The sequence below is a fragment of the Geotrypetes seraphini genome, chromosome 7 (assembly GCF_902459505.1).
Source record: "Geotrypetes seraphini chromosome 7, aGeoSer1.1, whole genome shotgun sequence".
Lineage (NCBI taxonomy): Eukaryota > Metazoa > Chordata > Amphibia > Gymnophiona > Dermophiidae > Geotrypetes > Geotrypetes seraphini.
In genome coordinates, this window is record NC_047090.1 from 88,023,046 (window position 1) to 88,048,521 (window position 25,476).

General features: G+C 42.8%; 1 protein-coding gene across 3 annotated transcripts in view; it reads left to right on the forward strand.

Moving 5' to 3' along the window:
- Nucleotides 1–25,116, forward strand: part of BAZ1A (bromodomain adjacent to zinc finger domain 1A) — a 510,052-nt gene extending 484,936 nt beyond the window's left edge. For all 3 annotated transcript variants that reach the window (XM_033951344.1, XM_033951343.1, XM_033951345.1), the window contains exons 26-28: nt 11,414–11,559; nt 23,430–23,517; nt 24,158–25,116. In XM_033951344.1, the coding sequence (XP_033807235.1) occupies nt 11,414–11,559; nt 23,430–23,517; nt 24,158–24,348 (425 nt within the window). In that variant the 3' untranslated portion in view covers nt 24,349–25,116. The remainder of the gene's footprint in view (nt 1–11,413; nt 11,560–23,429; nt 23,518–24,157) is intronic.
- The last annotated feature ends 360 nt before the right edge of the window (nt 25,117–25,476 follow it).

Genomic DNA, 25,476 nt, shown 5'->3' on the forward strand with positions numbered 1-25,476 from the left:
TAAGAATAGCCTTACTGGATCAGACTAATGGTCCATCAAGCCCAGTAGTCCGTTCTCATGGTGGCCAATCCAGGTCACTAGTACCTGGTCAAAACCCAAAGAGTAGCAACATTCCATGCTACTGATCCAGGGCAAGCAGAGGCTTTTTCAATGTCTTAATAACAGACTATGGACTTTTCTCCAGGAATTTTTCCAAACCTTTCTTAAAACCAGCTATGCTATCCACTTTTACCACAACCTCTGGCAACGCATTCCAGAGCTTAACTATTCTCTGAGTGAAAAAATGTTTCCTCCTATTAATTTTAGTTTCATCGAGTGTCCCCTAGTCTTTGTATTTTTTTGACGGAATGAAAAATCAATCCACTTGTGCCCGTTCTACTCCACTCAGGATTTTGTAGACTTCAATCATATCTCCCCTCAGCTTTCTCTTTTGTAAGCTGAAAAGCCCTAACCTATCTAGTCTTTCCTCATACGAGAAGAGTTCCATCCCCTTTATCATCTTGGTCACTCTTCTTTGAACCTTTTCTAGTGCCACTATATCTTTCTTGAGATAAGGAAACCAGAATTGAATGCAATACTCCAGGTGAGGTTGCACCATGGAGCGATACTGAGGCATTATAATAACTTTAGTCTTGTTAACCATCCCTTTTATAATAATTCTGAGCATCTTGTTTGCTTTTTTGGCTGCTGCCACCGCACATTGGGTGGAAGGTTTCATCGTATTGTCTACAATAACATCCAGATCCCCAATTTGGACCCTAGCATCCAGTAACTGTGATTTGGGTTATTCTTCCCAATATGCATCACTTTGCATTTGTCCACATTAAATTTAATCTGCCTCTTGAATGCCCAGTCTTCCAATTTCCTAAGATCTGCCTGCAATGTTTCACAATCCACATGCGTTTTAACAACTTTGAACAGTTTAGTGTCATCTATTTAATCACCTTACTCATCATTCCAATTTCCAGATCATTTATAAATAAGTTAAATAGCACCAGTCCCAGTACAGATCCCTGCGGCACTTCATTGTTTACTCTTCTCCATTGATTTTTCTAATTCAAATTCTCTCCATGACTTCTGTCAGCTGACTATCTGTTGGTGGACGAGTCAAGCGTAGGTATTGTGCTCTCTGGCAAGCAGCAAAAATCAGTAGAGTCCAGTGTTGTGGCAGGGGAGGTCTGCAAAGGAGAAGCAGTGCTCACGGAAGGCCTCTCTGACATCCTTTGGACATACAGCAGTTGCAGGCTGTTTCTGGGAGCCGCAAACTGCTTTCGTGAAAGTCAGTGGAGGAGGAGTTTTACATGCCTCTTTCACCGGCTGCTTCTTTTTAATGTTGGCTGCAAACGCTGTTTTTAGTCTAAAGCAGTGGTTCCCAAACCTGTCCTGGGGGACCCCCAGCCAGTCAGGTTTTCAAGATATCCCTAATGAATATGCATGAGAGAGATTTGCATATCTGTCACTTCCATTATATGCAAATCTCTCTCATGCATATTCATTAGGGATATCTTGAAAACCTGACTGGCTGGGGGTCCCCCAGGACAGGTTTGGGAACCACTGGTCTAAAGGCTGCGGCAGTTTTGAGCTTCCTTCCCCTGATGGTACCTAACCTGGGCCCTGAGGGGGAGGAGCAAACATCAACAACTGCTGCCTCGTAGAGTTCCCAGCCCTGTTGGCACAAAGCGTCGCTGGAGTGGAACTGCCTTTCATGAATAAAAAGAGAGACTTGCAGTCCTAAGACTGCCTGCCAGGTTAGAAACGGCAAGTAGTTTGTGTCAGAAAATATCAGTGGTTTTCCTCATTGTTTGTTGCCAGATTTTTTTTTTTTAAGACTGGAGAAAGAAAAATTGGTTGGGACTGTGTGAAGAGTCTTCTTGTTTTTTGGTTTGTTTGTTTTTTGGGGGGGGTTTTTTGAAAAAAAAGTTCCCAACTATATAGACTCTCTGTTTATATTCTATATTATTATTATTTTTTGAATAGGCAAGGAGAAGGAGAGAGATGTGACCTGCTAGGAGCCCGGTCAAAGAAAAAACTGAATGGTTAGGGGGTGGAGCTCGAGAGGCAAGGTGCCCCACATGCTCAGTAGTTTAAAAAAAAATTTTTTTAAACTGCTGTATCTAAGGAAGAGCACAGGCATGCAGGCTCATTCAGAGGACTTCACCAGTAAATGTGCCTGCATTTCCCAGAGAACTTGGTTTTCTTTCACATTACAAAACACGAATTTAAACTGTTTTGTCACCACCTTATCACCCATCCATATTTTTCTGTCTCCCATTCACCCAGCCCTCTCTGTCTCTCACCTTGCCCTCCCCCACTTGCTGTGAAACCGTCATTGGAATGGTTTCAGGTTTTACTTATATATACTGATATAACATTTGTTTATTTCTGATCTGAAGAAGGGTTACCTTCAAAAGCTAAATCAAAAACTGCATTGTTGGTACAATTTTTTTAAAAAAGGTATTGCCTTATCTCCTTTGTTTTGTTTCTATATATTACCTTTAAAAGTGGACTACCATACCATTTTACTTAAAAATTTCAGGGCAAAATCCAAAACAAGTTTTCTTTTGTATTACAAGAACATGTTGGGTTTCTTTTTTACTGAGCTGATAATTTTAAACATGAAGAAAATTGTCAGATCTATTTGTCTATAAATTTGACAAAGGACCAAACTCATTTTGCTGAGAACAAGCTATTCAAAAAAAATATCCTGACTGGCGTACTTTAATAAGTCATCATAGTCTGCCATTTCTATGTTTCCAAGTAACATACATAGTAGATGACGGCAGATAAAGACCCGAATGGTCCATCCAGTCTGCCCAACCTGATTCAATTTAAAAAATTTTTTTATTTTTTTTTTTTTTCTTCTTAGCTATTTCTGGGCGAGAATCCAAAGCTTTACCCGGTACTGTGCTTGGGTTCCAACTGCCGAAATCTCTGTTAAGACTTACTCCAGCCCATCTACACCCTCCCAGCCATTGAAGCCCTCCCCTGCCCATCCTCCTCCAAACGGCCATACACAGACACAGACCGTACAAGTCTGCCCAGTAACTGGCCTAGTTCAATCTTTAATATTATTTTCTGATTCTAAATCTTCTGTGTTCATCCCACGCTTCTTTGAACTCAGTCACAGTTTTACTCTCCACCACCTCTCTCGGGAGCGCATTCCAGGCATCCACCACCCTCTCCGTAAAGTAGAATTTCCTAACATTGCCCCTGAATCTACCACCCCTCAACCTCAAATTATGTCCTCTGGTTTTACCATTTTCCTTTCTCTGGAAAAGATTTTGTTCTACGTTAATACCCTTTAAGTATTTGAACGTCTGAATCATATCTCCCCTGTCTCTCCTTTCCTCTAGGGTATACATATTCAGGGCTTCCAGTCTCTCCTCATATGTCTTCTGGTGCAAGCCTCCTATCATTTTCGTCGCCCTCCTCTGGACCGCCTCAAGTCTTCTTACGTCTTTCGCCAGATACGGTCTCCAAAACTGAACACAATACTCCAAGTGGGGCCTCACCAATGACCTGTACAGGGGCATCAACACCTTCTTTCTTCTACTGACTACGCCTCTCTTTATACAGCCCAGAATCCTTCTGGCAGCAGCCACTGCCTTGTCACACTGTTTTTTTCGCCTTTAGATCTTCGGACACTATCACCCCAAGGTCCCTCTCCCCATCCGTGCATATCAGCTTCTCTCCTCCCAGCATATACGGTTCCTTCCTATTATTAATCCCCAAATGCATTACTCTGCATTTCTTTGCATTGAATTTTAGTTGCCAGGCATTAGACCATTCCTCTAACTTTTGCAGATCCTTTTTCATATTTTCCACTCCCTCTTCGGTGCCTACTCTGTTACAAATCTTGGTATCATCTGCAAAAAGGCACACTTTTCCTTCTAACCCTTCAGCAATGTCACTTACATACATATTGAACAGGATTGGCCCCAGCACCGAACCCTGAGGGACTCCACTAGTCACCTTTCCTTCCTTCGAGCGACTTCCATTAACCACCACCCTCTGGCGTCTGTCCGACAGCCAGTTTCTGACCCAGTTCACCACTTTGGGTCCTAACTTCAGCCCTTCAAGTTTGTTCAACAGCCTCCTATGAGGAACTGTATCAAAGGCTTTGCTGAAATCCAAATAAATTACATCTAGCATATGTCCTCGATCCAGCTCTCTGGTCACCCAATCAAAAAATTCAATCAGGTTCGTTTGGCACGATTTACCTTTTGTAAAGCCATGTTGCCTCGGATCCTGTAACCCATTAGATTCAAGGAAATACACTATCCTTTCTTTCAGCAACACTTCCATTATTTTTCCAACAACTGAAGTGAGGCTCACCGGCCTGTAGTTTCCTGCTTCATCCCTGTGACCACTTTTATGAATAGGGACCACATCCGCTCTCCTCCAATCCCCAGGAATCACTCCCGTCTCCAGAGATTTGTTGAACAAGTCTTTAATAGGACTCGCCAGAACCTCTCTGAGTTCCCTTAGTATCCTGGGATGGATCCCGTCTGGTCCCATCGCTTTGTCCACCTTCAGTTTTTCAAGTTGCTCATAAACACCCTCCTCCGTGAACGGCGCAGAATCTACTCCATTTTCTCGTGTAACTTTGCCGGACAATCTCGGTCCTTCTCCAGGATTTTCTTCTGTGAACACAGAACAGAAGTATTTGTTTAGCACATTTGCTTTCTCCTCATCACTCTCCACATATTTGTTCCCAGCATCTTTTAGCCTAGCAATTCCATTTTTTATCTTCCTCCTTTCACTAATATATCTGAAAAAATTTTTATCTCCCTTTTTTACATTTTTAGCCATTTGTTCTTCCGCCTGTGCCTTCGCCAAACGTATCTCTCTCTTGGCTTCTTTCAGTTTCACCCTGTAGTCCTTTCTGCTCTCCTCTTCTTGGGTTTTTTTATATTTCATGAACGCCAACTCTTTCGCCTTTATTTTCTCAGCCACTAGGTTGGAGAACCATATCGGCTTCCTTTTTCTTTTGTTTTTATTGATTTTCTTCACATAAAGGTCCGTAGCCATTTTTATCGCTCCTTTCAGCTTAGACCACTGTCTTTCCACTTCTCTTATGTCCTCCCATCCTAACAGCTCTTTCTTCAGGTACTTTCCCATTGCATTAAAGTCCGTACGTTTGAAATCTAGGACTTTAAGTATCGTGCGGCCGCTCTCCACTTTAGCCGTTATATCAAACCAAACCGTTTGATGATCGCTACTACCCAGGTGAGCACCCACTCGAACATTAGAGATACTCTCTCCATTTGTGAGGACCAGATCCAATATCGCTTTTTCCCTTGTGGGTTCCGTCACCATTTGTCTGAGCAGAGCCTCTTGAAAGGCATCCACAATCTCCCTACTTCTTTCCGATTCCGCAGACGGAACATTCCAGTCCGCATCCGGCAGGTTGAAATCTCCCAACAGCAGAACCTCCTCTTTCCTTCCAAACTTTTGGATATCCACAATCAGATCCTTATCAATTTGCTGCGATTGAGTCGGAGGTCTGTAGACTACACCCACGTAGATAGAAGTTCCATCTTCTCTTTTCAGAGCAATCCATATCGCTTCTTCCTCTCCCCAGGTCCCTTGCATTTCGGTCGCTTGGATATTGATCTTTACATAGAGAGCTACTCCTCCACCTTTATGACCATCTCTGTCCTTCCTAAAAAGATTATATCCCGGTATGTTTGCATCCCATCCATGTGATTCACTGAACCATGTCTCTGTGATAGCAACAATATCTAGATCTGCCTCTAATATCAGGGCTTGCAGATCATGAACTTTGTTGCTTAGACTGCGAGCATTTGTGGTCATCGCTTTCCAGCTATTTTTCAGCGATAATCTCCTTTTTCGTATGGATTTTTGTGTCGTTTCACTTTCCGTTGCAATACTAAGAAATGAGTTGCTGATATTGCTTATGTTGCAGCCTTTACTACTATCACATCTTTTCTTTTGCCGGGGGTGGTCTCTATAATTGTCCTTCGTACATACACCACCCCCACCTTCTAGTTTAAATGCCTGGAAAAATATTGTCTAAATTTCTCTGCAAGGTTTCTTTTTCCTGCTGTAGTAATATGTAGCCCATCAGTGCAATATAGCTTCTTGTCCTTCCATGTATTTCCCCATCCTCCTATGTACCTGAAGCCTTCTTGATGACACCAGGCTCTGAGCCATCTATTAAAGTCCTCTGTGTTTTTCATTCTTTGCTCTCCTTTTCCATATGCAGGCAGTATTTCAGAAAAAGCTAAAGTCTTTACAAAAGGTTTCACGCCCTCACCAAGCTCCCGAAAAGCTTTCTGTGCTGCAAGTGTGGAGTTGTTGGCCAGGTCATTTGTTCCCAGATGGATAACAACATCAGTGTTAAAATCCTTAGTTTCTTCCTTAATTATAGTCAGTATTTGCCTGGAACTCCTGGTAGCTGAGGATCCTGGAAGACATTTCACTATTTTGGACTCCTCGCCCTGTGTTCCAAGGTTAATGCCTCTGATGATGGAATCCCCCAACAGTAATAGTTTTCTGTTTTTGGCTTTTTTATTTGTACTTAGGGTGCTCTTGTTCTCTTGAGTTTCCTTCATTGGTTCCAGTCCCACCTCCCTTCTGTTTTCCTGAGTATCGCAGTGCACTAGTGGAGCGAAGGAATTCTGTAGAGGTAATATTAGTGAAGGTGGATGTTTCTGTGTTACATGTCGCAGTCTTAAGAACATAAGAAGCGCCATCTCCGAATCAGACCTTCGGTCCATCAAGTCCGGCGATCCGCACACGCGGAGGCCCTGCTAGGTATTCACCTGGCTTATAGCCAACCATATCTTTATATGCCTCTCTCAAGGAGATATGCATCTAGTTTGCTTTTGAAGCCTAGGACTGTCGATTCCGCAATAATCTCCCCTGGGAGAGTATTCCAGATGTCAACCACTCTCTGTGTGAAGCAGAACTTCCTGACATTAGTCCTGAACTTGCCCCCCCTTAGCTTCATTTCATGTCCTCTTGTCCGTGTCAAATTGGACATTGTAAATAATCTTCTCTGCTCTATTTTGTCAATTCCTTTCAGAATTTTGAAGGTCTCGATCATATCCCCACGCAGTCTCCTTTTCTCAAGGGAGAACAATCCCAGTGTTTTAAGTCGATCCTCATATTCCAGTTTCTCCATACCCTTCACTAGTTTAGTTGCTCGTCTCTGCACCCTCTCCAGCAGTTTTATATCCTTCTTTAGGTAGGGAGACCAATGTTGGACGCAGTATTCCAAGTGGGGTCTGACCATTGCCCTATAAAGCGGCATTATAACTTTCTCCGATCTACTCGAGATTCCTTTCTTTATCATGCCCAACATTCTATTTGCCGCTGCCGCGCATTGTGCTGACGGCTTCAGGGTCCTATCTATCAGTACACCCAGATCCCTTTCTTGTTCACTTTTCCCCAGAGTTGCACCTGACATTCTGTACTCGTATTCCTTATTTTTACTGCCTAAATGCATTACCTTGCATTTCTCCACGTTGAACTTCATCTGCCATTTCTCTGCCCATTTTTCTAACCGACACAAATCGCTCTGGAGTTCCTCACTGTCCTCCTGCGATCTGATTGCCCGGCAGAGTTTTGTGTCGTCTGCAAACTTGATGATCTCACTGGATGTTCCGTTTTCCAGGTCATTGATATAAATATTAAAAAGGATCGGCCCAAGTACCGAGCCCTGGGGCACACCACTAGTCACTCTCTCCCAGTCGGAGAACTCCCCATTTATGCCCACTCTCTGCTTTCGGTTTTCCAGCCATTTGCCTATCCATCTTTGTATATCTCCCTCTATGCCATGGCTTTGTAGCTTCCTGAGAAGTCTTTCGTGTAGAACTTTGTCAAATGCTTTCTGGAAGTCCAAGTATATTATGTCCACCGGCTTTCCACTATCAATTTGCTTGTTCACGGTCTCAAAGAATTGGAGTAAATTCGTCAGACACGATTTCCCTTTCCTGAATCCATGTTGACTGGGTTTCATCAAGTCGTGTGTGTCCAAGTGCTGAACTATGCTATCCTTGATCAGTGATTCAATCATCTTGCCGGGGACAGACGTAAGACTCACAGGTCTATAGTTGCCCGGTTCTCCTCTCGATCCTTTTTTGAAAATTGGCGTGACGTTCGCTTTCCTCCAGTCGTCTGGTATCTGACCAGTTCTGATTGACAGGTTTGCAAGTTTTTGCAATAACTCTCCAATTTCAATCTTCAATTCCTTCAAGACTCTCGGGTGAATTTCATCCGGTCCAGGGGATTTGTCACTTTTAAGTTTGTCGATCTGGTAGTATATCTGATCTAAGTTCACTTCGACTGTGGTGAGGCTGTCCTCTATTTCTCCTGTAAACAGTTTCTCCTCTTCAGGTATTGTTGAGGTGTCCTCCTTCGTAAAGACGGACGCAAAGAAGGAATTTAGTTTGTCTGCGATTTGTTTATCTTCCTTGATGTACCCTTTTCTTCCCTTGTCGTCCAGGGGTCCCACTGCCTCTTTTGCAGGTTTTTTCCCTTTCACGTATCTAAAGAAGGGCTTGAGCCTACTGTGACCCATTTATTCCTGGGCTGTTTTATTCTTTGAGGTAGAGGTGGTAAGTTGGTATGATTTTGTGGAGTGATGGAAGCTGCTTTAATTGTATTCAATTCCTGTTTAAGTTTGCAGAGCTCCTCCTTAATTCTGGCAAGTTGAAGACAGATGGGGCAAGCCTTAAGCCTCCAAATAGTATGTCTTGGAATTAAAGCACCACAGTGATTGCATAGAATAAAGGTCATCTTGATTGGTTGTGAAGTCCTGATTATATGGGTCTCTATATATGAATAGTGGTCCCTGGGGTTGGTGGGACTATAAGTAAGACTACTAGTAAGGCAGAAATATAGGCTCTATACCACCTAAAACACAGTATTTTAAACAAAACTGCAGGAAGAGGAAATAAGATTTAACAGAGGAAAGAGAAGGATTTTTTTGTGCTTTTTTATATTTTTTTTTTTAGTAAGAAACAGGGAGGAGAAGAGAAATTAAGCAGATATAATGCTGAAAACCAGTGAAAAGAGCAGAATATGAAATGGTGAGTAACTTAGCTTTTAGAAGTTCACAGGGCAGCCTTGTTTCAGCAATGTCCCAAAGATAATGCAATTAACCTTAGAAGTAAAACAGAACCCCTCCCTTCTCCACCTAATCAGCAGAAAACAATGGCTGAATACTGGTAAGACAGAAATATAGGCTCTATACCACCTAAAACACAGTATTTTAAACAAAACTGCAGGTTCTATCAGTGCTACCCTAAATCACAGGATTTATAACAGATTTTCCCTACTTTAGTCACCCTGAGCCACAGGCACCAGAAATATAGGCTTTATACCACCTAAAACACAGTATTTTAAACAAAACTGCAGGTTCTATCAGTGCTACCCTAAAACACAGGATTTATAACAGATTTTCCCTACTTTAGTCACCCTGAGCCACAGGCACCAGAAATATAGGCTCTATACCACCTAAAACACAGTATTTTAAACAAAACTGCAGGAAGAGGAAATAAGATTTAACAGAGGAAAGAGAAGGATTTTTTTGTGCTTTTTTATATTTTTTTTAGTAAGAAACAGGGAGGAGAAGAGAAATTAAGCAGATATAATGCTGAAAACCAGTGAAAAGAGCAGAATATGAAATGGTGAGTAACTTAGCTTTTAGAAGTTCACAGGGCAGCCTTGTTTCAGCAATGTCCCAAAGATAAGTGGACTTCCAAGGTCATCAGGCTTCCAAGTGGTACAAATTAATATATGATTATCTTTCCAGAAAACCAAAAAACAAGCTTAAGAGATATCTTGAGCATGGAAACACAACAAAATATCTCGGTTACTCAGTGGTCCCAGATTTGGTCTCGAAGGATGTGTTGTACTGCTTCAGCATCTATGAGACAAACTTTGGTTTTCTATTATATAGAATATTGTAGACTCCAGTAAGATTACAGAAACTAAATAGTACAAAATCTAATAGATGCTGGCATTGTCATCTTGAAATGGGGACTTTGGATCATCTTTTATTTTATTGTCCATTGATACTTAATTTTTGAAAATCAATTTGGAGCAAAATTAATTTTGTTTTGGAAGTCTCTATTCTCTATTATGATATGGTTTTATTTGGGACTTCATTAAGACCTAAAAGTCCAATTTATAATAATAAAGACAGACTTCTTATGACTGGGGTAGCCATACAACTAATCACTAGAAATTTGAAAAATTGGAATTGTCTAAATTTTACATTTTGGTGGGAAACACTGTCTATATTACCGATATGAAAGAATGTTAGTAGAACAATCAGGTAAGATCAAGAATTTTAAAGAAATTTGGGGTCCATTGGTTTCATTTGTTAAATACCTTAAAGATTAGTAATTTACCTACCAAATTTAATTTTATTTCTTTATTGGTTTCCACACACATCCAGGATGGAAGGCAGGGGGATTAGGAGGAGAGTTTGGTAAATTGATTCAGGGTTAGGAAAGTATGTCAGTGCTGTTTTTTGAATGTTTAAATGTTGCACTTTTTATATGGTTAATAAAATCAATAATTATACAGTGTAAACTGAACAAAATCAAGTAAGAAACTTTAGTGTTCAAAAAAGTGAATACCCAAGGCAATTATATAATATAGAACACCATGGGCTCCTTTTACAAAGGTGTGCTAAGCATTTTAGTGCGTGCACAGCATGCGCTACAATACTGTACGCGCTAAACACTAACTCCTCCATAGAGCTTGCATTAGTATTTTTCGTTTAGCGTGTAGTTAGTGCGCGCTAAAAATGCTAACGCACTTTAGTAAAAGGAGCCCTATAGCTCTCTGTTTCTTCATCGAATTTGAGAGAAAATAAATTTTGAAATGTTATTAATTTAAAAATATTTAAACCAAAAATTATAAATTAATATAAACCAGAAAAAAAATATTTTCTAAAAAATAATTATTATTCAAAAAGGAGGTTTTGACCATACCCCAAACTAGTGTCTTTCTATTGATTGGACTCCTGGGGTTCTTTGAAGTCTTTTCTCCTCCTTTTGGATATTCATGTGCATCGTATGCTATACATAGGGGTCCTTTTACAAAGCCGCGCTAGCAGTTTTATTGCACGCACCAGATTAGCACGCGCTATAGCGCATGCTAGCCAGAAATCTACCGCTTGCTCAAAAGGTGGTAGTAGCGGCTAGCGTGTGCGGCAGTCTAGCGCGCGCTATTCCGCACGTTAAGGCCCTAGCGTGGCTTTGTAAAAGGAGCCCTTAGTGTTCTATATTATATAATTGCCTTTAATAAAATCGATAAAGAATTTTTTTAAAAAAAGTTTTAATTCTGGCTTTAATGTTTATACACTAAAGACTGTTGACTTTATAAATAAGATTAATAAATAAGTAAAATCCTTTTGGCTTCTCTGTTCCAGACATACCCACTCCAGAGTCCTTGAGCCGAAGGAGTTCAAGTCGTCATTATGGAGTACATGAGTTGTCAGCCTGCGAGCAGCTAATTGTAGAGCTAGTACGGCATGATGACAGCTGGCCCTTCATGAAACTGGTGTCCAAACTTCAGGTATGAAAGAGGAATATGAACACTAATTTATCTGTTTCTTATTTATGTAAATTGAAGATGGTTATTATTTCAGTACCCTATTGCGGCCTGTACACTTAGGGCTCCTTTAACGAAGGTGCGCTAGCATTTTTAATGCATTCACCGGATTAGCGCGTGCTAGTCGAAAAACTAACGTCTGCTCATGAGAAGGCGGTAGCGGATAGCGTGTGCAGAATTTTAGCGCATGCTATTCCGCGCGTTAAGGCCCTAACGCGCCTTCATAAAAGGAGCTCTTAGTCCAGTTTTTCCATCCCATCGGAAAAATAGGTTTTGTCAAATTTTTTTTTAATATTTCTTTAATTTGTTTTTTTTACCAAACTTTTCAACTCACCCTCAAAATTTGTGATTTGAAATAATACATGAAGGGTCTGATTTTATGTTGTTCAAATTAGTGTTTATCCCAGGACAAGCAGACTATTCTCACATATGGGTGATGTCATCCACGGAGCCTGGATGCAGACAGCCTCGCAAGCAGACTTGCTTAGAGAAACGTAGAAGTCTTGAGTCTGCCGCACCGCGCATGCATGAGTGCCTTCCCACCCAGCACAGGGCGAGTCTCCTCAGTTCTCAGTTTTCCGTGGAGCCGAGAAGTCTGTCTTTGACGCTCTTTGTGAAACTTCGTTGCTTCGGGCCTTCTCTTCACCACGGTTTGTGTTAGTTATTTCGTGAATCACTGTGTTAATTTCTTTATTTTCTGTTTTAAAAAAAAAAAAAGACTTATTTTTTTTCTTCGTCAACTGACTGGCGGGGCAGGTTGCTCGCCCACAGCCTGCGGGCTTCGACTTCACAGCGACTATCTTCCCTTCTATGTCCCGGCCAGTCACAGGCTTCAAGAAATGTAGCCAGTGCCAGTGTGCGATTTCCCTCACAGATCCACACCGCTAGTGTCTTCGCTGTCTCGGACCAGACCATAGCCCGAAGTCGTGCCCATGATGTGCTACTCTTCAACCTCGAGACCTTAAACGTCGTCTGGTTCAAGTGGAAAAGCTGTTCAAGATGGACTCTTCAACTACACCCTCGGCCTCGGTCTCTGACTCGGTTCAGACTTCAGCTGGAGTTCCTACTGTTATCCCAGGACAAGCAGGCAGGTATTCTTACATATGGGTGACGTCATCCGACGGAGCCCCAATGCGGACACCTCACAAGCAGACTTGCTTGAAGAATCTAGAAGTTTCGAGTCGCCCGCACCGCGCATGCGCGAGTGCCTTCCTGCCCAGCATAGGGCACGTCCCCTCAGTTCTCAGTTTTCTGCAGAGCCGAAAAGTCCGTCTTTGACTCTGCGTTCAACTTTGTTCACTTTTGCCTTCTCTCAACCGCGGTTGGTGGATTTTCTTCAAAAATTGCTGTTTTATTTAGGTTTTTTTTTTTAAAAAAAATTTTCGTCTTCCGTCCGTTCTCCGGGACAGGCCACTCGGCCGCAGCCCATGAGCTTCAACCTTGTAGCGGCTGTTTTTCGGCCTATGTCCCGGCCTGCTACAGGCTTCAAGAAGTGTAGCAAGTGTCGGTGCGCGATCTCTATCACAGACCCTCATAGACGCTGCCTCAAGTGCCTTGGGCCTTCACATCATCCCAGGTCGTGCCTGCCTTGCCAAACACTTCAATCTCGTGCTTTTAAGCGTCGTTGCATTCAGGTGGACAAGCTCTTCGAGATGGAGTCTTCGACTGATCCCTCAACTTCGAAGGCGTCTTCGGCCTCGACTTCCATTGAGCCTCCTTCCGCGCCTCCTGTTTCTACCTCGAGCCTCATCAAACCTTCATTGTTTGCAGCAGCTCTTGCTTCGACGTCACCTGCTGTATCTTCCCCTGTTTCCTCAGGTCAGATAGCTCAGCAGTCGGTTCCGCCGGTGGTGATTAAAGTGTCGAAGACTACTAAGTCGAAGCACACTCACACTGCCTCGAAGGAACCTCCTGCCAAGGCAGGTGGTCCGGTTTCAGACGCAGATCCCACCTTGCCAGCTTCTTTCCAGACCATATTGGAGAAGCAGTTTCTTCAGTACCTTATGGGTCCAAAACTGCTTCCTATTATCCTGCCTGGGCATTCAGCAGACTCCCGTGAGGTCGAGCCACTTCCTATGTCCCAGTCGGAGTCACACTCTTTGCAGGGAGCAGAGTCTTTGCGAGTGTCTGGTTTGCCACCTAAGCACGAAAGGCAAGGAGTAGATTCTTTGCGAGTGCATCGACAGGATTCCTCACACTCTCAGCAAGGAGCAGAGTCTTTGCAAGTGCATTGAGGTTCCTCCTCCAAGCCTCTGGAGCTTCGATCTACAGCCTCTAGTCCTATTCATACATTGGCATCGGCTGCTTCTGTCTCCGAGGCGAAATCTCCTCGATCTTCGAGATCTGGTTCTAGACACAGTTCTCACCATCGTTTGAGGCCTTCATCGAGGCATTCTTCCAGGCATCGTTCTTCGCAGGATATACCATCATCCTCGAAGCCTCGCTCTACTCCAACCTCGACCAGACCACCGACTCCTCATTCGAGGTCTCCGATGCCAGACCTTGAGGATATCCCGCTCTCGATTGCCTCGTCCAAGTCTCCAGGTTCCTATGAGACTTTTTTCCATGCCGAAGCTTCTTCTTCGACACATGTTGCCTCGACATCTTTGAGTCCTTCTCGAAACAAGGCATCGCCGGATCAGCTATCTTTTTCATCTTTCCTCCACTGTAGACTTGGATGTACAATTGGATACTGGTTCCAAATAATCTAAGGAATATCTCGAAGTCATGCGTCTTCCTCAGCCTCTGGCAGAGTGTCTCAAGCTTCCATTGTTTTTTCCAAAGCCTCATTCTCACCCTGGAGAATCAGCTCTTCATACTCTGGACTGTAAACGTGCTTTGGCCTTCTGCTTGGAACACACCAAACCACACAGAACTGCTCCTCAACTTTTTATTTCCTTCGACCCAAATAAGTTGGGCCATCCTATTTCTAAGCGTACCAACTCCAACTGGATGGCGGCTTGTATCTCTTTCTGCTATGCCCAGGCTGGATTATCCCTTCACAGTAAAGTCACAGCCCATAAAGTCAGAGGAATGGCAGTTTCAGTAGCTTTCCTCAGATCTACACCTATTGAGGAAATTTGCAAGGCTGCTACTTGGTCCTCGATTCATACCTTCACTTCTCACTATTGTCTGGATACTTTCTCCAGACGGGATGGACAGTTTAGCCAAACAGTATTACAAAATTTATTCTCCTAAGTTGCCAACACTCCCACCATCCCATTCTGGTTAGCTTAGAGGTCACCCATATGTGAGAATACCTGCCTGCTTGTCCTGGGATAAAGCACATTGGGGCACGGAAAGAGAGAAAGACAGACATAGAGAAAGAAAGGGGGCATGGAGAGAGAAAGAAAGAAGGGGGCAGGGTGAAAGAAATGGGGCATGGAGAGAGAGAAATACAGACATAGAGAAAGAAAAAAGGGGGCAGGGTGAAACAAAGAAAGAAAAAAATGGGGCATGGAGAGAAAGAAAGACATAGAGAAAGAAAGGGGGCATGGAGAGAGAAAGAAAGAAGGGGACAGGGTGAAAGAAAGAAATGGGGCACAGAGAGAGAGAGAGAATGACAGACATAGAGAAAGAAAGGGGGCAGGGTGAAAGAAAGAAATGGGGCACGGAGAGAGAAAGACAGACATAGAGAAAGAAAGGGGACAGGGTGAAAGAAAGAAATGGGGCACAGAGAGAGAGAGAGAATGACAGACATAGAGAAGGAAAGGGGGCAGGGTGAAAGAAAGAAATGGGGCACGGAGAGAGAAAGACAGACATAGAGAAAGAAAGGGGGCAGGGTGAAAGAAAGAAATGGGGCACAGAGTGAGAGAAAGGCAGACATACAGAAAGAAAGGGGGCATAGAGAGAGAAAGAAAGAAGGGGGCAGGATGAAACAAAGAAAATGTTGGGGGAGGGAATGAGGTCTGGAGGAGAGGAAGCATACAGGAGGCTGAAAGAAGGGAAGAAATATTGGATGCACAGTCAGAAGAATAAAGTGCAACCAGAGACTGATGAAATTTCCAAACAAAGGTAGGAAAAATGATTTTATTTTCAATTTAGTGATCAAAATGTGTCCGTTTTGAGAATTTATATATGATGTCTATATTTTGCACTATAGCCCCCTTTTACTAAACCGCAATAGCAGTTTTTAGTGCAGGGAGCCTATGAGCGTCGAGAGAAGCGTGGGGCATTCAGCGCAGCTCCCTGCGCTAAAAACCACTATCGCGGTTTAGTAAAGAGGGGGTATATTTGTCTATTTTTGTATAGTTGTTACTGAGGTGACATTGCATAAAGTCATCTGCCTTGACCTCTTTGAAAACCCGCGGAATATAAATGATAATTAACATTTTCTCTGCGTACAGTATGTTTTGTGTTGTTAAAATTTTATTGTTGGTAGATCATTTTGACTTGGCCACAAAGGTCAGGGGGAGGGAGAGAGGGGAGCTACTGAAAGACATCTAGTAATCCTTGCAGGCTTGATTGTGCAGGGAATTATTTTTGTTATACGACTGGCATTATTTAGACTTTAATTTCTATGAATGAATAGAATGAAAATGATATAAAATTACTTGCTTGTTTTTATGTGCGTGCGCTGAAGGAAAGTGGAGAGTGGGCTGAGGACGCTGAAGGGAAATGGGGAAGAGAGAGTGAGGAGAAAACGCTGATTTATAAATTGACAGTTGTACAGAATATTGTTTCTTTTTATACTTTAATATAATAAGTTCAATATAAAACAATTCAAGGCTTGTGTGGATGGAATCAGATGGTTTGCGGGGATGGGGACCGAGCTTATGGGGATTAGTCCAATAAAATGGTATTTTCTTATTTCTCATTATTTGTTTTATTTTTATTTGTTAATTTGTAAAGTGGTGATTGTTATGTATCAGTTTTTTCAAATTTACATCTACTGTCTTTATATTTTGCACAGTATTAGAAGACATATGTTACTGTTTTTGTGGTGTTGCATTGTATGCAGAATCTGGTTTCTTGGCGATTCAGTTTAACTTTTGTCTACATATTTCTATTTTTAGTTTGTGATTATTCTATATTGGGCGAGGGTATATCTCTGTTCTGTGTGTATGAAAAGAACATAGTTTTCAGTTGGCATTGACTGCAGGATCAATTGACTGTGCGGGATCTGGCTTGTTTAGTTTTACAGTGTATGTGTTGGTGTTTACTGCAGTGTTTAAAATGCCGACTTTTCCTAGGTACTCTTGTTGTGCGATATGTGGATTGTTACTAAAAATCATATTTTTCATATAGATGGGCCCCGGGTGTCACATATGCTAGGTATGCCACTGAAATAAAGAATTAAAAAATAGACCTGAAGCCCAAAATTGTTAACTCTGCTGAATGATTAGATAATAACCTATAACAAAATCATTCATTACTGCTATTGCAATGCAAACCACATTGTTTCCAATTTAAGATCTTACTTTTGATATGGTGTCATTTATACTGGCCTTCCTCCATATCTTTCATCTACTTTAGTCCCTTAAAAGCCATCATGCCATTTACATCATTCTTCCAAATATCTTTTTAGGATACCCTTTCTTTCCCAGACATGGCTTGAATCGACCCAACAAACTGTCTTTTTTTTGTCTTGCTCCATCACTCTGGAATTCTCTTCCCTGTGCTCTTTGTACAGAACCATCCTGAAGTAAATTTAAATACGCTCTTAAGACATACCTATTTGCTCTTGCCTTCAACCTTAACTCCTAGATGAGATTGGTGCAGATTGCACTGATTGACCTCTGTATTCCCCCTGTTTACCATATATGCTCGAATATAAACCGATCTGAAAAGAAACCGAGGTAAACTTTTACCCCCAAAAAGGAGGAAAAAAGGTTGACTCGAAAATAAACCAGTGGTTAATATTCAAGTATCGATGGTACAGAGCAGAATCAACCCCTCCTCCTTTCCCTGGTTTCCTGTCTGCTAGCTCTGCAGCCAAACAGCAAGCCAATCTGACCCCCTTCCAGACCCACCATGGGCCTGCAGTACTGACCTGGTGGTCCAGTGGAGCGGGGAACTGGAGCTGCCTTCAATCCCTTCCTCCTGACGACTTTGTGCAATTAGCCTACCCCTCCCAGTCAGGCTGCAGGTCTATCTTAGGTCCCTAATGGTCCAGCGAGGTGGTCCAGGAGCAATCTCTTTATACTCCTGCCCAGCAGTCTCCATAGTGAAAAAAATGAGTGCTGTGAGATCCTGCGGCAAACTTCGCAAGAATCTTAGTCTCATGGCAGTCATTTTTTTCACTAAAGAGACTGCTGGGCAGGAGCGTAAAGAGATCGCTCCTGCCCTGCCTCACCACTGGACCATCAGGGACCTAAAGTAGACCTGCAAGGGGGACCAGCAGAAGAAGAAAGGGGGAGGGAGAGGCCAGTTGCACAAAGTCACCAAGAGGGGAGGGATTGACGGTAGCTCCGGCTCTCTGGACCACAAGGACAGTACTGGAGGCCTGCGGTGGGTGCAGGATGGGGTTAGCTCGATTATAAACAGAGACTCCCATTTTTGGGCTATTTTTTTGGTCCCAAAATCTGTTTATATTAGATTATATACAGCAGTGTCTCTCAAACTTTCTTGAGCCGGGGAATACTAAATGTAGTGGCCAAAGCTCGAGGCACCCAGAAGTGTGCGGACGTCGCTGTGATAACTTCACATGCATGTGTGACATCATCACATTTGACATCCACACATGCGCAGAGTCCCTCCAGACAGGCCTTGAAATGCCAGTAGGGCATGCCAGCAAGGAAGTCTAACAAATATCAACTGAGTACCCCCAACCACAGACCTCCCAAACTCCACCCTGGACTCACCCAAGCTCTTAAGAACATAAGAAGTTGCCTCTGCTGGGGCAGACCAGAGGTCCATCCTGCCCAGCGGTCCGCTCCTGCGGCGGCCCATCAGGCCACTGCCTGAACAGTGGGTTCTGACTAATTTTGTAATTTACCTCTAATCCTGTCCCTATAACCTTACCTCTACTCCTATCTGTACCCCTCAATCCCTTTGTCCTCCAGGTACCTGCCCAGACCTTCTTTGAAGCCCTGTAGCGTACTTCTGCCCATCACATCCTCCGGCAGCGCGTTCCATGTATCCACCACCCTCTGGGTGAAAAAGAACTTCCCCAGATCCAACCCCCTTTACTAATTATAATGCATTTTTTCCCATTCATTTTTCATATACAGAGCAAATATAAAGTATCAGAACTGACACATTTCAATCACTCTACTAAAAATAAAATCATTTTCCCTACCTTTGTTGTCTGGTGACTTTATTTTTCTGTGCTTTTAACTATGTTTCCAGTGCCTTCTTATCCAATGACTGTTTTTCTCTCTGTCTTCACTTTCTGCCTTGCATCCATCTTTGGCATTAACTTAACATTCAATTTTTCTGCTTTCTTCTCAAAATTTACTTTTCCATGTCTTACCTTCCCTTCCTATATCTTTCTCCTTAACTCTGTATTTCAATGGTATGACATCTCTCTCCTTCCTTTTCTCCCTTCCCAGCCTGGCATCTCTCTCTTCTTCTTCTACTACTACTACTACTATTACTACTACTATTATTATTATTTCTATAACACTACCAGACTCCCCTCCTTCCCTTCCATTCCCTGGTCTGATATGTCTCCCTTCCTTTAGCTATCTCCCCCCCCCCCCCAGTGTAACATTTCTCTTTCCCTTCCTTCTTTCTGCTCCCCGCAGTCCATCTCCCTTCCCATCCTTCTTTCTGGCCCCCCTCCCAGTCCAACATTTTTTTCTCTCTTCTTCCAACATGCTTATCCTCTGGTCCTCCTTCCCTCCCCCAACCAACATCTCTCTCTCTCTTCCTCCATGAGTCCAACTTTTCACTCTCTGCCCTCTCCCCCTTCCCCAGAGCGTAACATTTCTCCTTCCCTCCTTTCTATCCTCCCCATCCATCTCGCCCTCTCTATGAGTCCAACACTTTCTGCCTCCTGCCACACTTTCTCTCTGTCCTTGCCTCTTCCCTCAAGTGGCATCCTTCCTTCCCAGCCTTAACCCAACATGCTCTCTCTCCATGTACCATCTCACCCTCCCCTCCAGTGTGTAGTACCTTTCCTTTCCCTCCCTTTCTGCCAGGTTCAGCAGCACCTTCTCCCTTCCTTTTACCTCCCCCTGTCCAGCAGTACCGCTTCTCCCTTCCCTGCTCCCCATGTTCAGCAGTACCCTTTCTCCCTTCCCTCTTTCCCTTTCCAGCATACCTCTCCTCTCTCTAGGCTAGCGACAGCTCACTGTGTAATTTTTAACTTAGTCACACAGCTGCCGCTGGCATTAGTTTACACTCGATTTCATCAGGCAGCCTTGGGGTGGGGAGAGAACCTGCCGGAACTCCTGCTTGCCTCTTCTCTGATTTTAAGTGTGCCGTGGCATACAGGGGCAGAAAGAGAGATGCCGACGTCAGCTAACTTCCAACTTCCTGCCTTTTGCTGCCGATACTCCTGCTTTCATATCGACAGCAGAAGGCAGGAAGTTACAAGTTAGCTGACGCTGGCGCCTCTCTTCCTGCCCCTGTATGCTGCGGCACACTTAAAATCAGAGAAGAAGAGGTAAGCAGGAGTCCCGATAGCATATCGACAGCAGAAGGCAGGCAGTTCCAAGTTAGCTGACGCTGGCGCCTCTCTTCCTGCCCTGTGTGTCGCGTAACACAGTTTGTGATACACTGATGTACAGTATTTAAATTTTGTTATTTCTAATGTACTACTGTTTTGTCTCTATCCTAATATTCTATTACGTCCCTTCCGAATTCCATATGCTAGATGTTCAATCCCGTCCCGGAGTTGCAGAAATCCACAACCTTTCTGAGCCTACGCTCCTCTCCCTTAGCCTGAGAGCTAGAAAACATATCCAGTTACAATTTCTGCAATCAGAAGTCTTTTGCAGATATTCTGCTTCTATTTCTTATTTTTTCACTTAAAGTTCATTTTTCAGTGGCTTCAGTGCCTTGAGACCCCTTCCCAGAGGTCCCCTGTCAGAGGAAAGTATGCATTCCCTCTGTGCCGGATTGTTGCTTCACAGAGAAGCTCTTGTGGATCTGTAGAGCCAGCCTAATGTGTGCCACGATTTATGGACTGTGTCCCTTTCCCTGGGAGTCTGCTGGCCAGTACCCTTGTCACTGGTTTCAAGCGCAGGCTGTATGAGTCTGGAGCATAACCCACCCAGGTTTCAAGGCGCAGGCTGCCTTTTCCACCCTCCACTGCGTGGACAAGGATCCGTGGAGGCGAAAGTCGTAGTCTGTCTCTGGCTGGCTGGCAGTCTGAAGATTTCACGTTTAGATCCATTTGGAGCTGTTTCTGAGGTTGGTCAGGTCATCCGCTGGATAGCAGCGACCTGGTGTTTCTAGATGCTCCAGATTGGCCTCACCATCTGTGGTATGCGGATCTCATCCATTTTCAGCAGGACGAGAAACTCCGGTTCCTTCTTTTTTGCTAACTTTTCACTCAGAGACCGGTGCCCATGGTGAAGCGCTCAGCCTTGATGAAGCGTGGTTATTTGAAGGTATTTATCGCGACTCTTTTGCGCTCGATGGAACCCTCTATTATGGCTTCTTATGCCAAGCCTGGAAAGCTTTCCCTCAGTGGTGTGCTAGGAATCAGGTGGAGCCTGAGAAGGTTCCCATTTCAGCAGTCCTGGCTTTCCTTCAGGAGAGTTTAGATAAAGGCCTGGCAGTGTATTCCCTGAAAGTTGAGGTTGCAGGCCTTTTGTGTTTTCGAATGCGCAGAGGCACTAGTTCGCTTACTGCTCATCCACATGTGACCAGGTTTAGGAGGGGGCGCTTCATCTGCATCCTCCCTTGCATCTTCCTTTCACTTCGTTGTTTTGCAGGGTCTTGAAGAGGCCTTTTGAACCACTGAAAATGCTTCTTTTCTGGACATAAAGATCAAGATGTTTTTTCTGGTCGCCATTCTCTCAGCACGGTGTATTTATGCTCTCTCGTACAGGGAACCCTTTCCCTGTATTGCGGATGTGGGCGTTTTTCCTCCGTTCTGTACCTTCCTTCTTGCCGAAGGTGGTCTCAGCTTTCCATGTCAACCAGGAGGTTCGGAGCACAAAGATCAGATCTTATGCAAATTGGATATCCAGAGGGTCTTGCTCCATTATTTGGAAATGTTTATTGAGTTCAGGCTGTCTGATCACCTTTTTGTTCTAACTACTGCGCCTCTCCATGGTAGGCCAGCATATAAGTCTTTGATTGCTTGATGGATTCGAATGGCCATTTCTGCGACTTACATCGCCCACAGCAAGCAGCCACCGATCTCACTTAAAGCATATTCGACGAGAAGTGTGGCTGCGCTATGGGCGGAATTGCGCACAATTCATCCTGATGGAATTTGCAAGGCAGCTACTTGGTCCTCTCTTCATGCTTTTACCTGGTTTTACCAAGTAGTTGTGATGGCACGTTCTGATGTATTCAGGACCTTGGGTTTGAGGGCAGGCTCTTCTATCCCACCCTAGCTAAAATGGATTTGATACGTCACCTAGTGTATGGAATCTGGAAGGGATGTAACAGAATAGAAGATTAAATTTATACCTTCAATAATCTTCTTTCTGTTAGTCCCTGGAGGATTCCATATGACCCATCCTCTCTGTATTGACTCAGTTGTTTGGAGTAGCCTGCTCCTTTCTGCCTCGATTACTCTCATTACAGACTTGAAGATTTTCCAGCCAGTTGCCAGATCCTGTGGGCAGTTTCTGTGAGTATGCACATTACGGAAGGCCTTTCTTGGGTGCTCGCTGCACATTGCAGGTTAATTCTACATTGTTCCTCAATGAATTTTCAGAGTTGCCTTTGTACCTGTTTATCACTTGTTAATATTTTGCAGAGCAAACCAGTTCATGAATTTGAGTGGAGTAAAACGGGTACAAGTGGATCGATTTTTCACTCCGTTAGAAATTACAAAGACTAGGGGCCCCTCAATGAAGTTACAGGGAAATACTTTTAAAACCAATAGGAGGAAATATTTTTTTACTCAGAGAATAGTTATGCTCTGGAATGCATTACCAGAGGTTGTGGTAAGAGCAGATAGCATAGCTGGTGTTAAGAAAGGTTTGGACAATTTCCTGAAGAAAAAGTCCATAGTCTGTTATTGAAAAAGACATGGAGGAAGCCACTGTATGCCCTGGATCGGTAGCATGGAATGTTGCTACTCTTTGGGTTTTGGCCAGGTACTAGGGACCTGGATTAGCCACCATGAGAGCGGGCTACTGGGCTTGATGGACCATTGGTCTGACCCAGTAAGGCTATTCTTATGTCCTTATGAATTACTTATGTTGATGGCGATTCTCCCCCATACCCCCTTCTCATGGATGTGTTCAGGTATGTTGCTTGGCTTTGGGACTTAACTGGATATGTTTCCTAGCTCTCAGGCTAATGGGGTGGAGTAAGGCTCAGAAATGTTGTAGATTTCTGCAACTCCCGGCTTGCTGGTTGGGATTAAACACCTAGCATATGGAATTCTCCAAGGACTAACAGAAAGAAGATTATCGAAGGTATAAACCTAATCTTCTATTAATGGAGTTCTTTTCTGGAAACTTGTGCTGCTCTGTTTATTATTTTATATTATACACTGCCCTGATGCAAGTGCCAAATGCAGTATAGCAAGTACCAAATAAACCATAAATAGAGATCATAAAAGACAAAAATTATATTAAAAATGATAACCTTACATCAGGTACTTACTATGCTGACCAGTGTGACTATAGTATTCCTACCTTGACCTGCTAGATCATATTCTTATCTGCAAGCAATGTTTATAATGTTTTTTTGCTTTATTATATTAAAACGATATTCATACTAACCAAATTATTAATAGATAAATATTGTTTTTGCAGGTTCCAGACTACTATGATATCGTCAAACATCCTATTGCCTTGAATGTTATTCGTGAAAAAGTAAACAAATGTGAATACAAGTTAGCTTGTAAGTAGTGGAATTTTTCATTTGTATTTTGTGTCATGTTCATGCTGACTTACAAGTAAGGATGCTCTGGCTAGTTTTTCAGAGTAGGATGTGATCCAGGAGATCCGCATTGCTTTCTTCTGTCTGATGGAGAACAGTAGTGCTATAGTGCAGTTGGTCAAGGATTAATGCTTTGGTGGACTTTAGGCAAACAGAAGAAAAACAGTAGAAAAGGAAGCAGCGGGCATTATAAATAAATAGGAAGTCAGCTGGAGGTCAATGCAGATAGAGTGAACAGAATAGACAAGAGCTCTTCAGACAGCAGTAACTGTTCTCCTATTTCACTCTTCTTTCTGCTAGCAGCTGACTTACCAGGGCAGAATTTTGCTTTGGGAACCATTGAATTAGCAAATCTAAGAGGGCTGTTCCCAAGCATTTGGGCCATGGTTACATGCTTAATTTGCCTGCACCTTAATCCTTTCCTCTCAAGGAGTAAGTGGGTGAAATCACTGCCATTGCTTATCAAGAGCTCTCTTAAACTCCCTCCATCCAGCCTTTCTGATCAGTGAAAGCACTTTTTAATTAGGGTAAGAAAAGGGTAAAAGAGAGAAACATAAAGAAGAATATACTGAACCTTGTTTTCAAATGTTTGCTTCAACAGCTGAATTTATCAATGACATTGAACTCATGTTCTCAAACTGCTTTGAGTACAACCCTCACCACACCAATGAAGCAAAAGCTGGAGCAAGACTTCAGGCTTTCTTCTTTAGCCAGGCTCAGAAACTTGGACTAAACATCTCACACAGCAATATGGACCAGTCTATTCTTCCAGCCAAAAGGTCACGCATCTGACAACATGGATACCCCAGCATCCCTTGCAAACTACCATCTTAATGGGAAACCTAGAATCATGCTGAAGAACAGCCACCTGCTCTTCATAAAGCAATAAAGACTATTATTAGCAGGGCCTGCACTATATTCTCATTTTTAATATTGTCGAGCACTCAGGAGACTGTAGGAAGGATTTCCTTAACTACAGTTTTTGTTCAGCTTTTCATACGTTTTTGATATGGATATTGGATACAGTACTGGTTTACATATTTTTGTACTTTTTTTTTTTTCAAAACACTTATGTGCCCAAGTTTGTCTTTCTGGAGTTTTTTTAATCTTTCTCCTTTTGTACTTTGTGACTTATTTTTATAGAAGCATTGGTTGTATGTGGATTGAATTGACGAGCTAAAATATTATTTTCTAGTACAATTTCAGAAGCTGTGCAAAATACCTGTAAAAAGTTTTGATGAGCATCTGGTTTTTGACACTATACATTAATGTGTACAATGGCATATTCTTTCAGGTACTGTATCAATACTGGCTGACTATAAGATATTTATTTAGTATTCAAATTATTTTGTGAATTTTTTTTTGTTTTTATTTATGAAAATTTGTACCTAAAGAGTTCCTTAAGTTTCCATAGACTCTTCCTTTATTTTTTGTCTGTTTATGCCTTTTTGAAAACCTGATAAAATCTAAATGGCAGTTCTTCCAATACCAAGGACTTTAAAAGACTAATACTAATTTTAAATGCACTCCACATGTACAAATAAACTGATCTTTCTTTCAAAGCAAATCTGATTTTTTTTTCTTTATATAACCCTCATATCTGCAACGGAAGTTGGCTACATAACCCTGAAACAATTACTTCGGGAGAATTCTGCACAAAATATTTGAAAATTCTATATACACACACTATATAAAAATTCTGCATTTTGTTTGTAGTGTTTTTGCGCAGAATTTCCTTCCACAAGGACTGACATCCCCTCCTGCCTATTCCTTCCTCAGGATCCAATCTTCCTTCAGTTAGAGTGAGTTCCATCTCACTCTTAACTGCAGTTCTCTTTTCCTTTAACTCCCAGCAAGACCCTAATTCTCTCTGGCCCCCCAATTCTTCTCTGGTCCCCTAATTCTTCTCCTACATGCAGT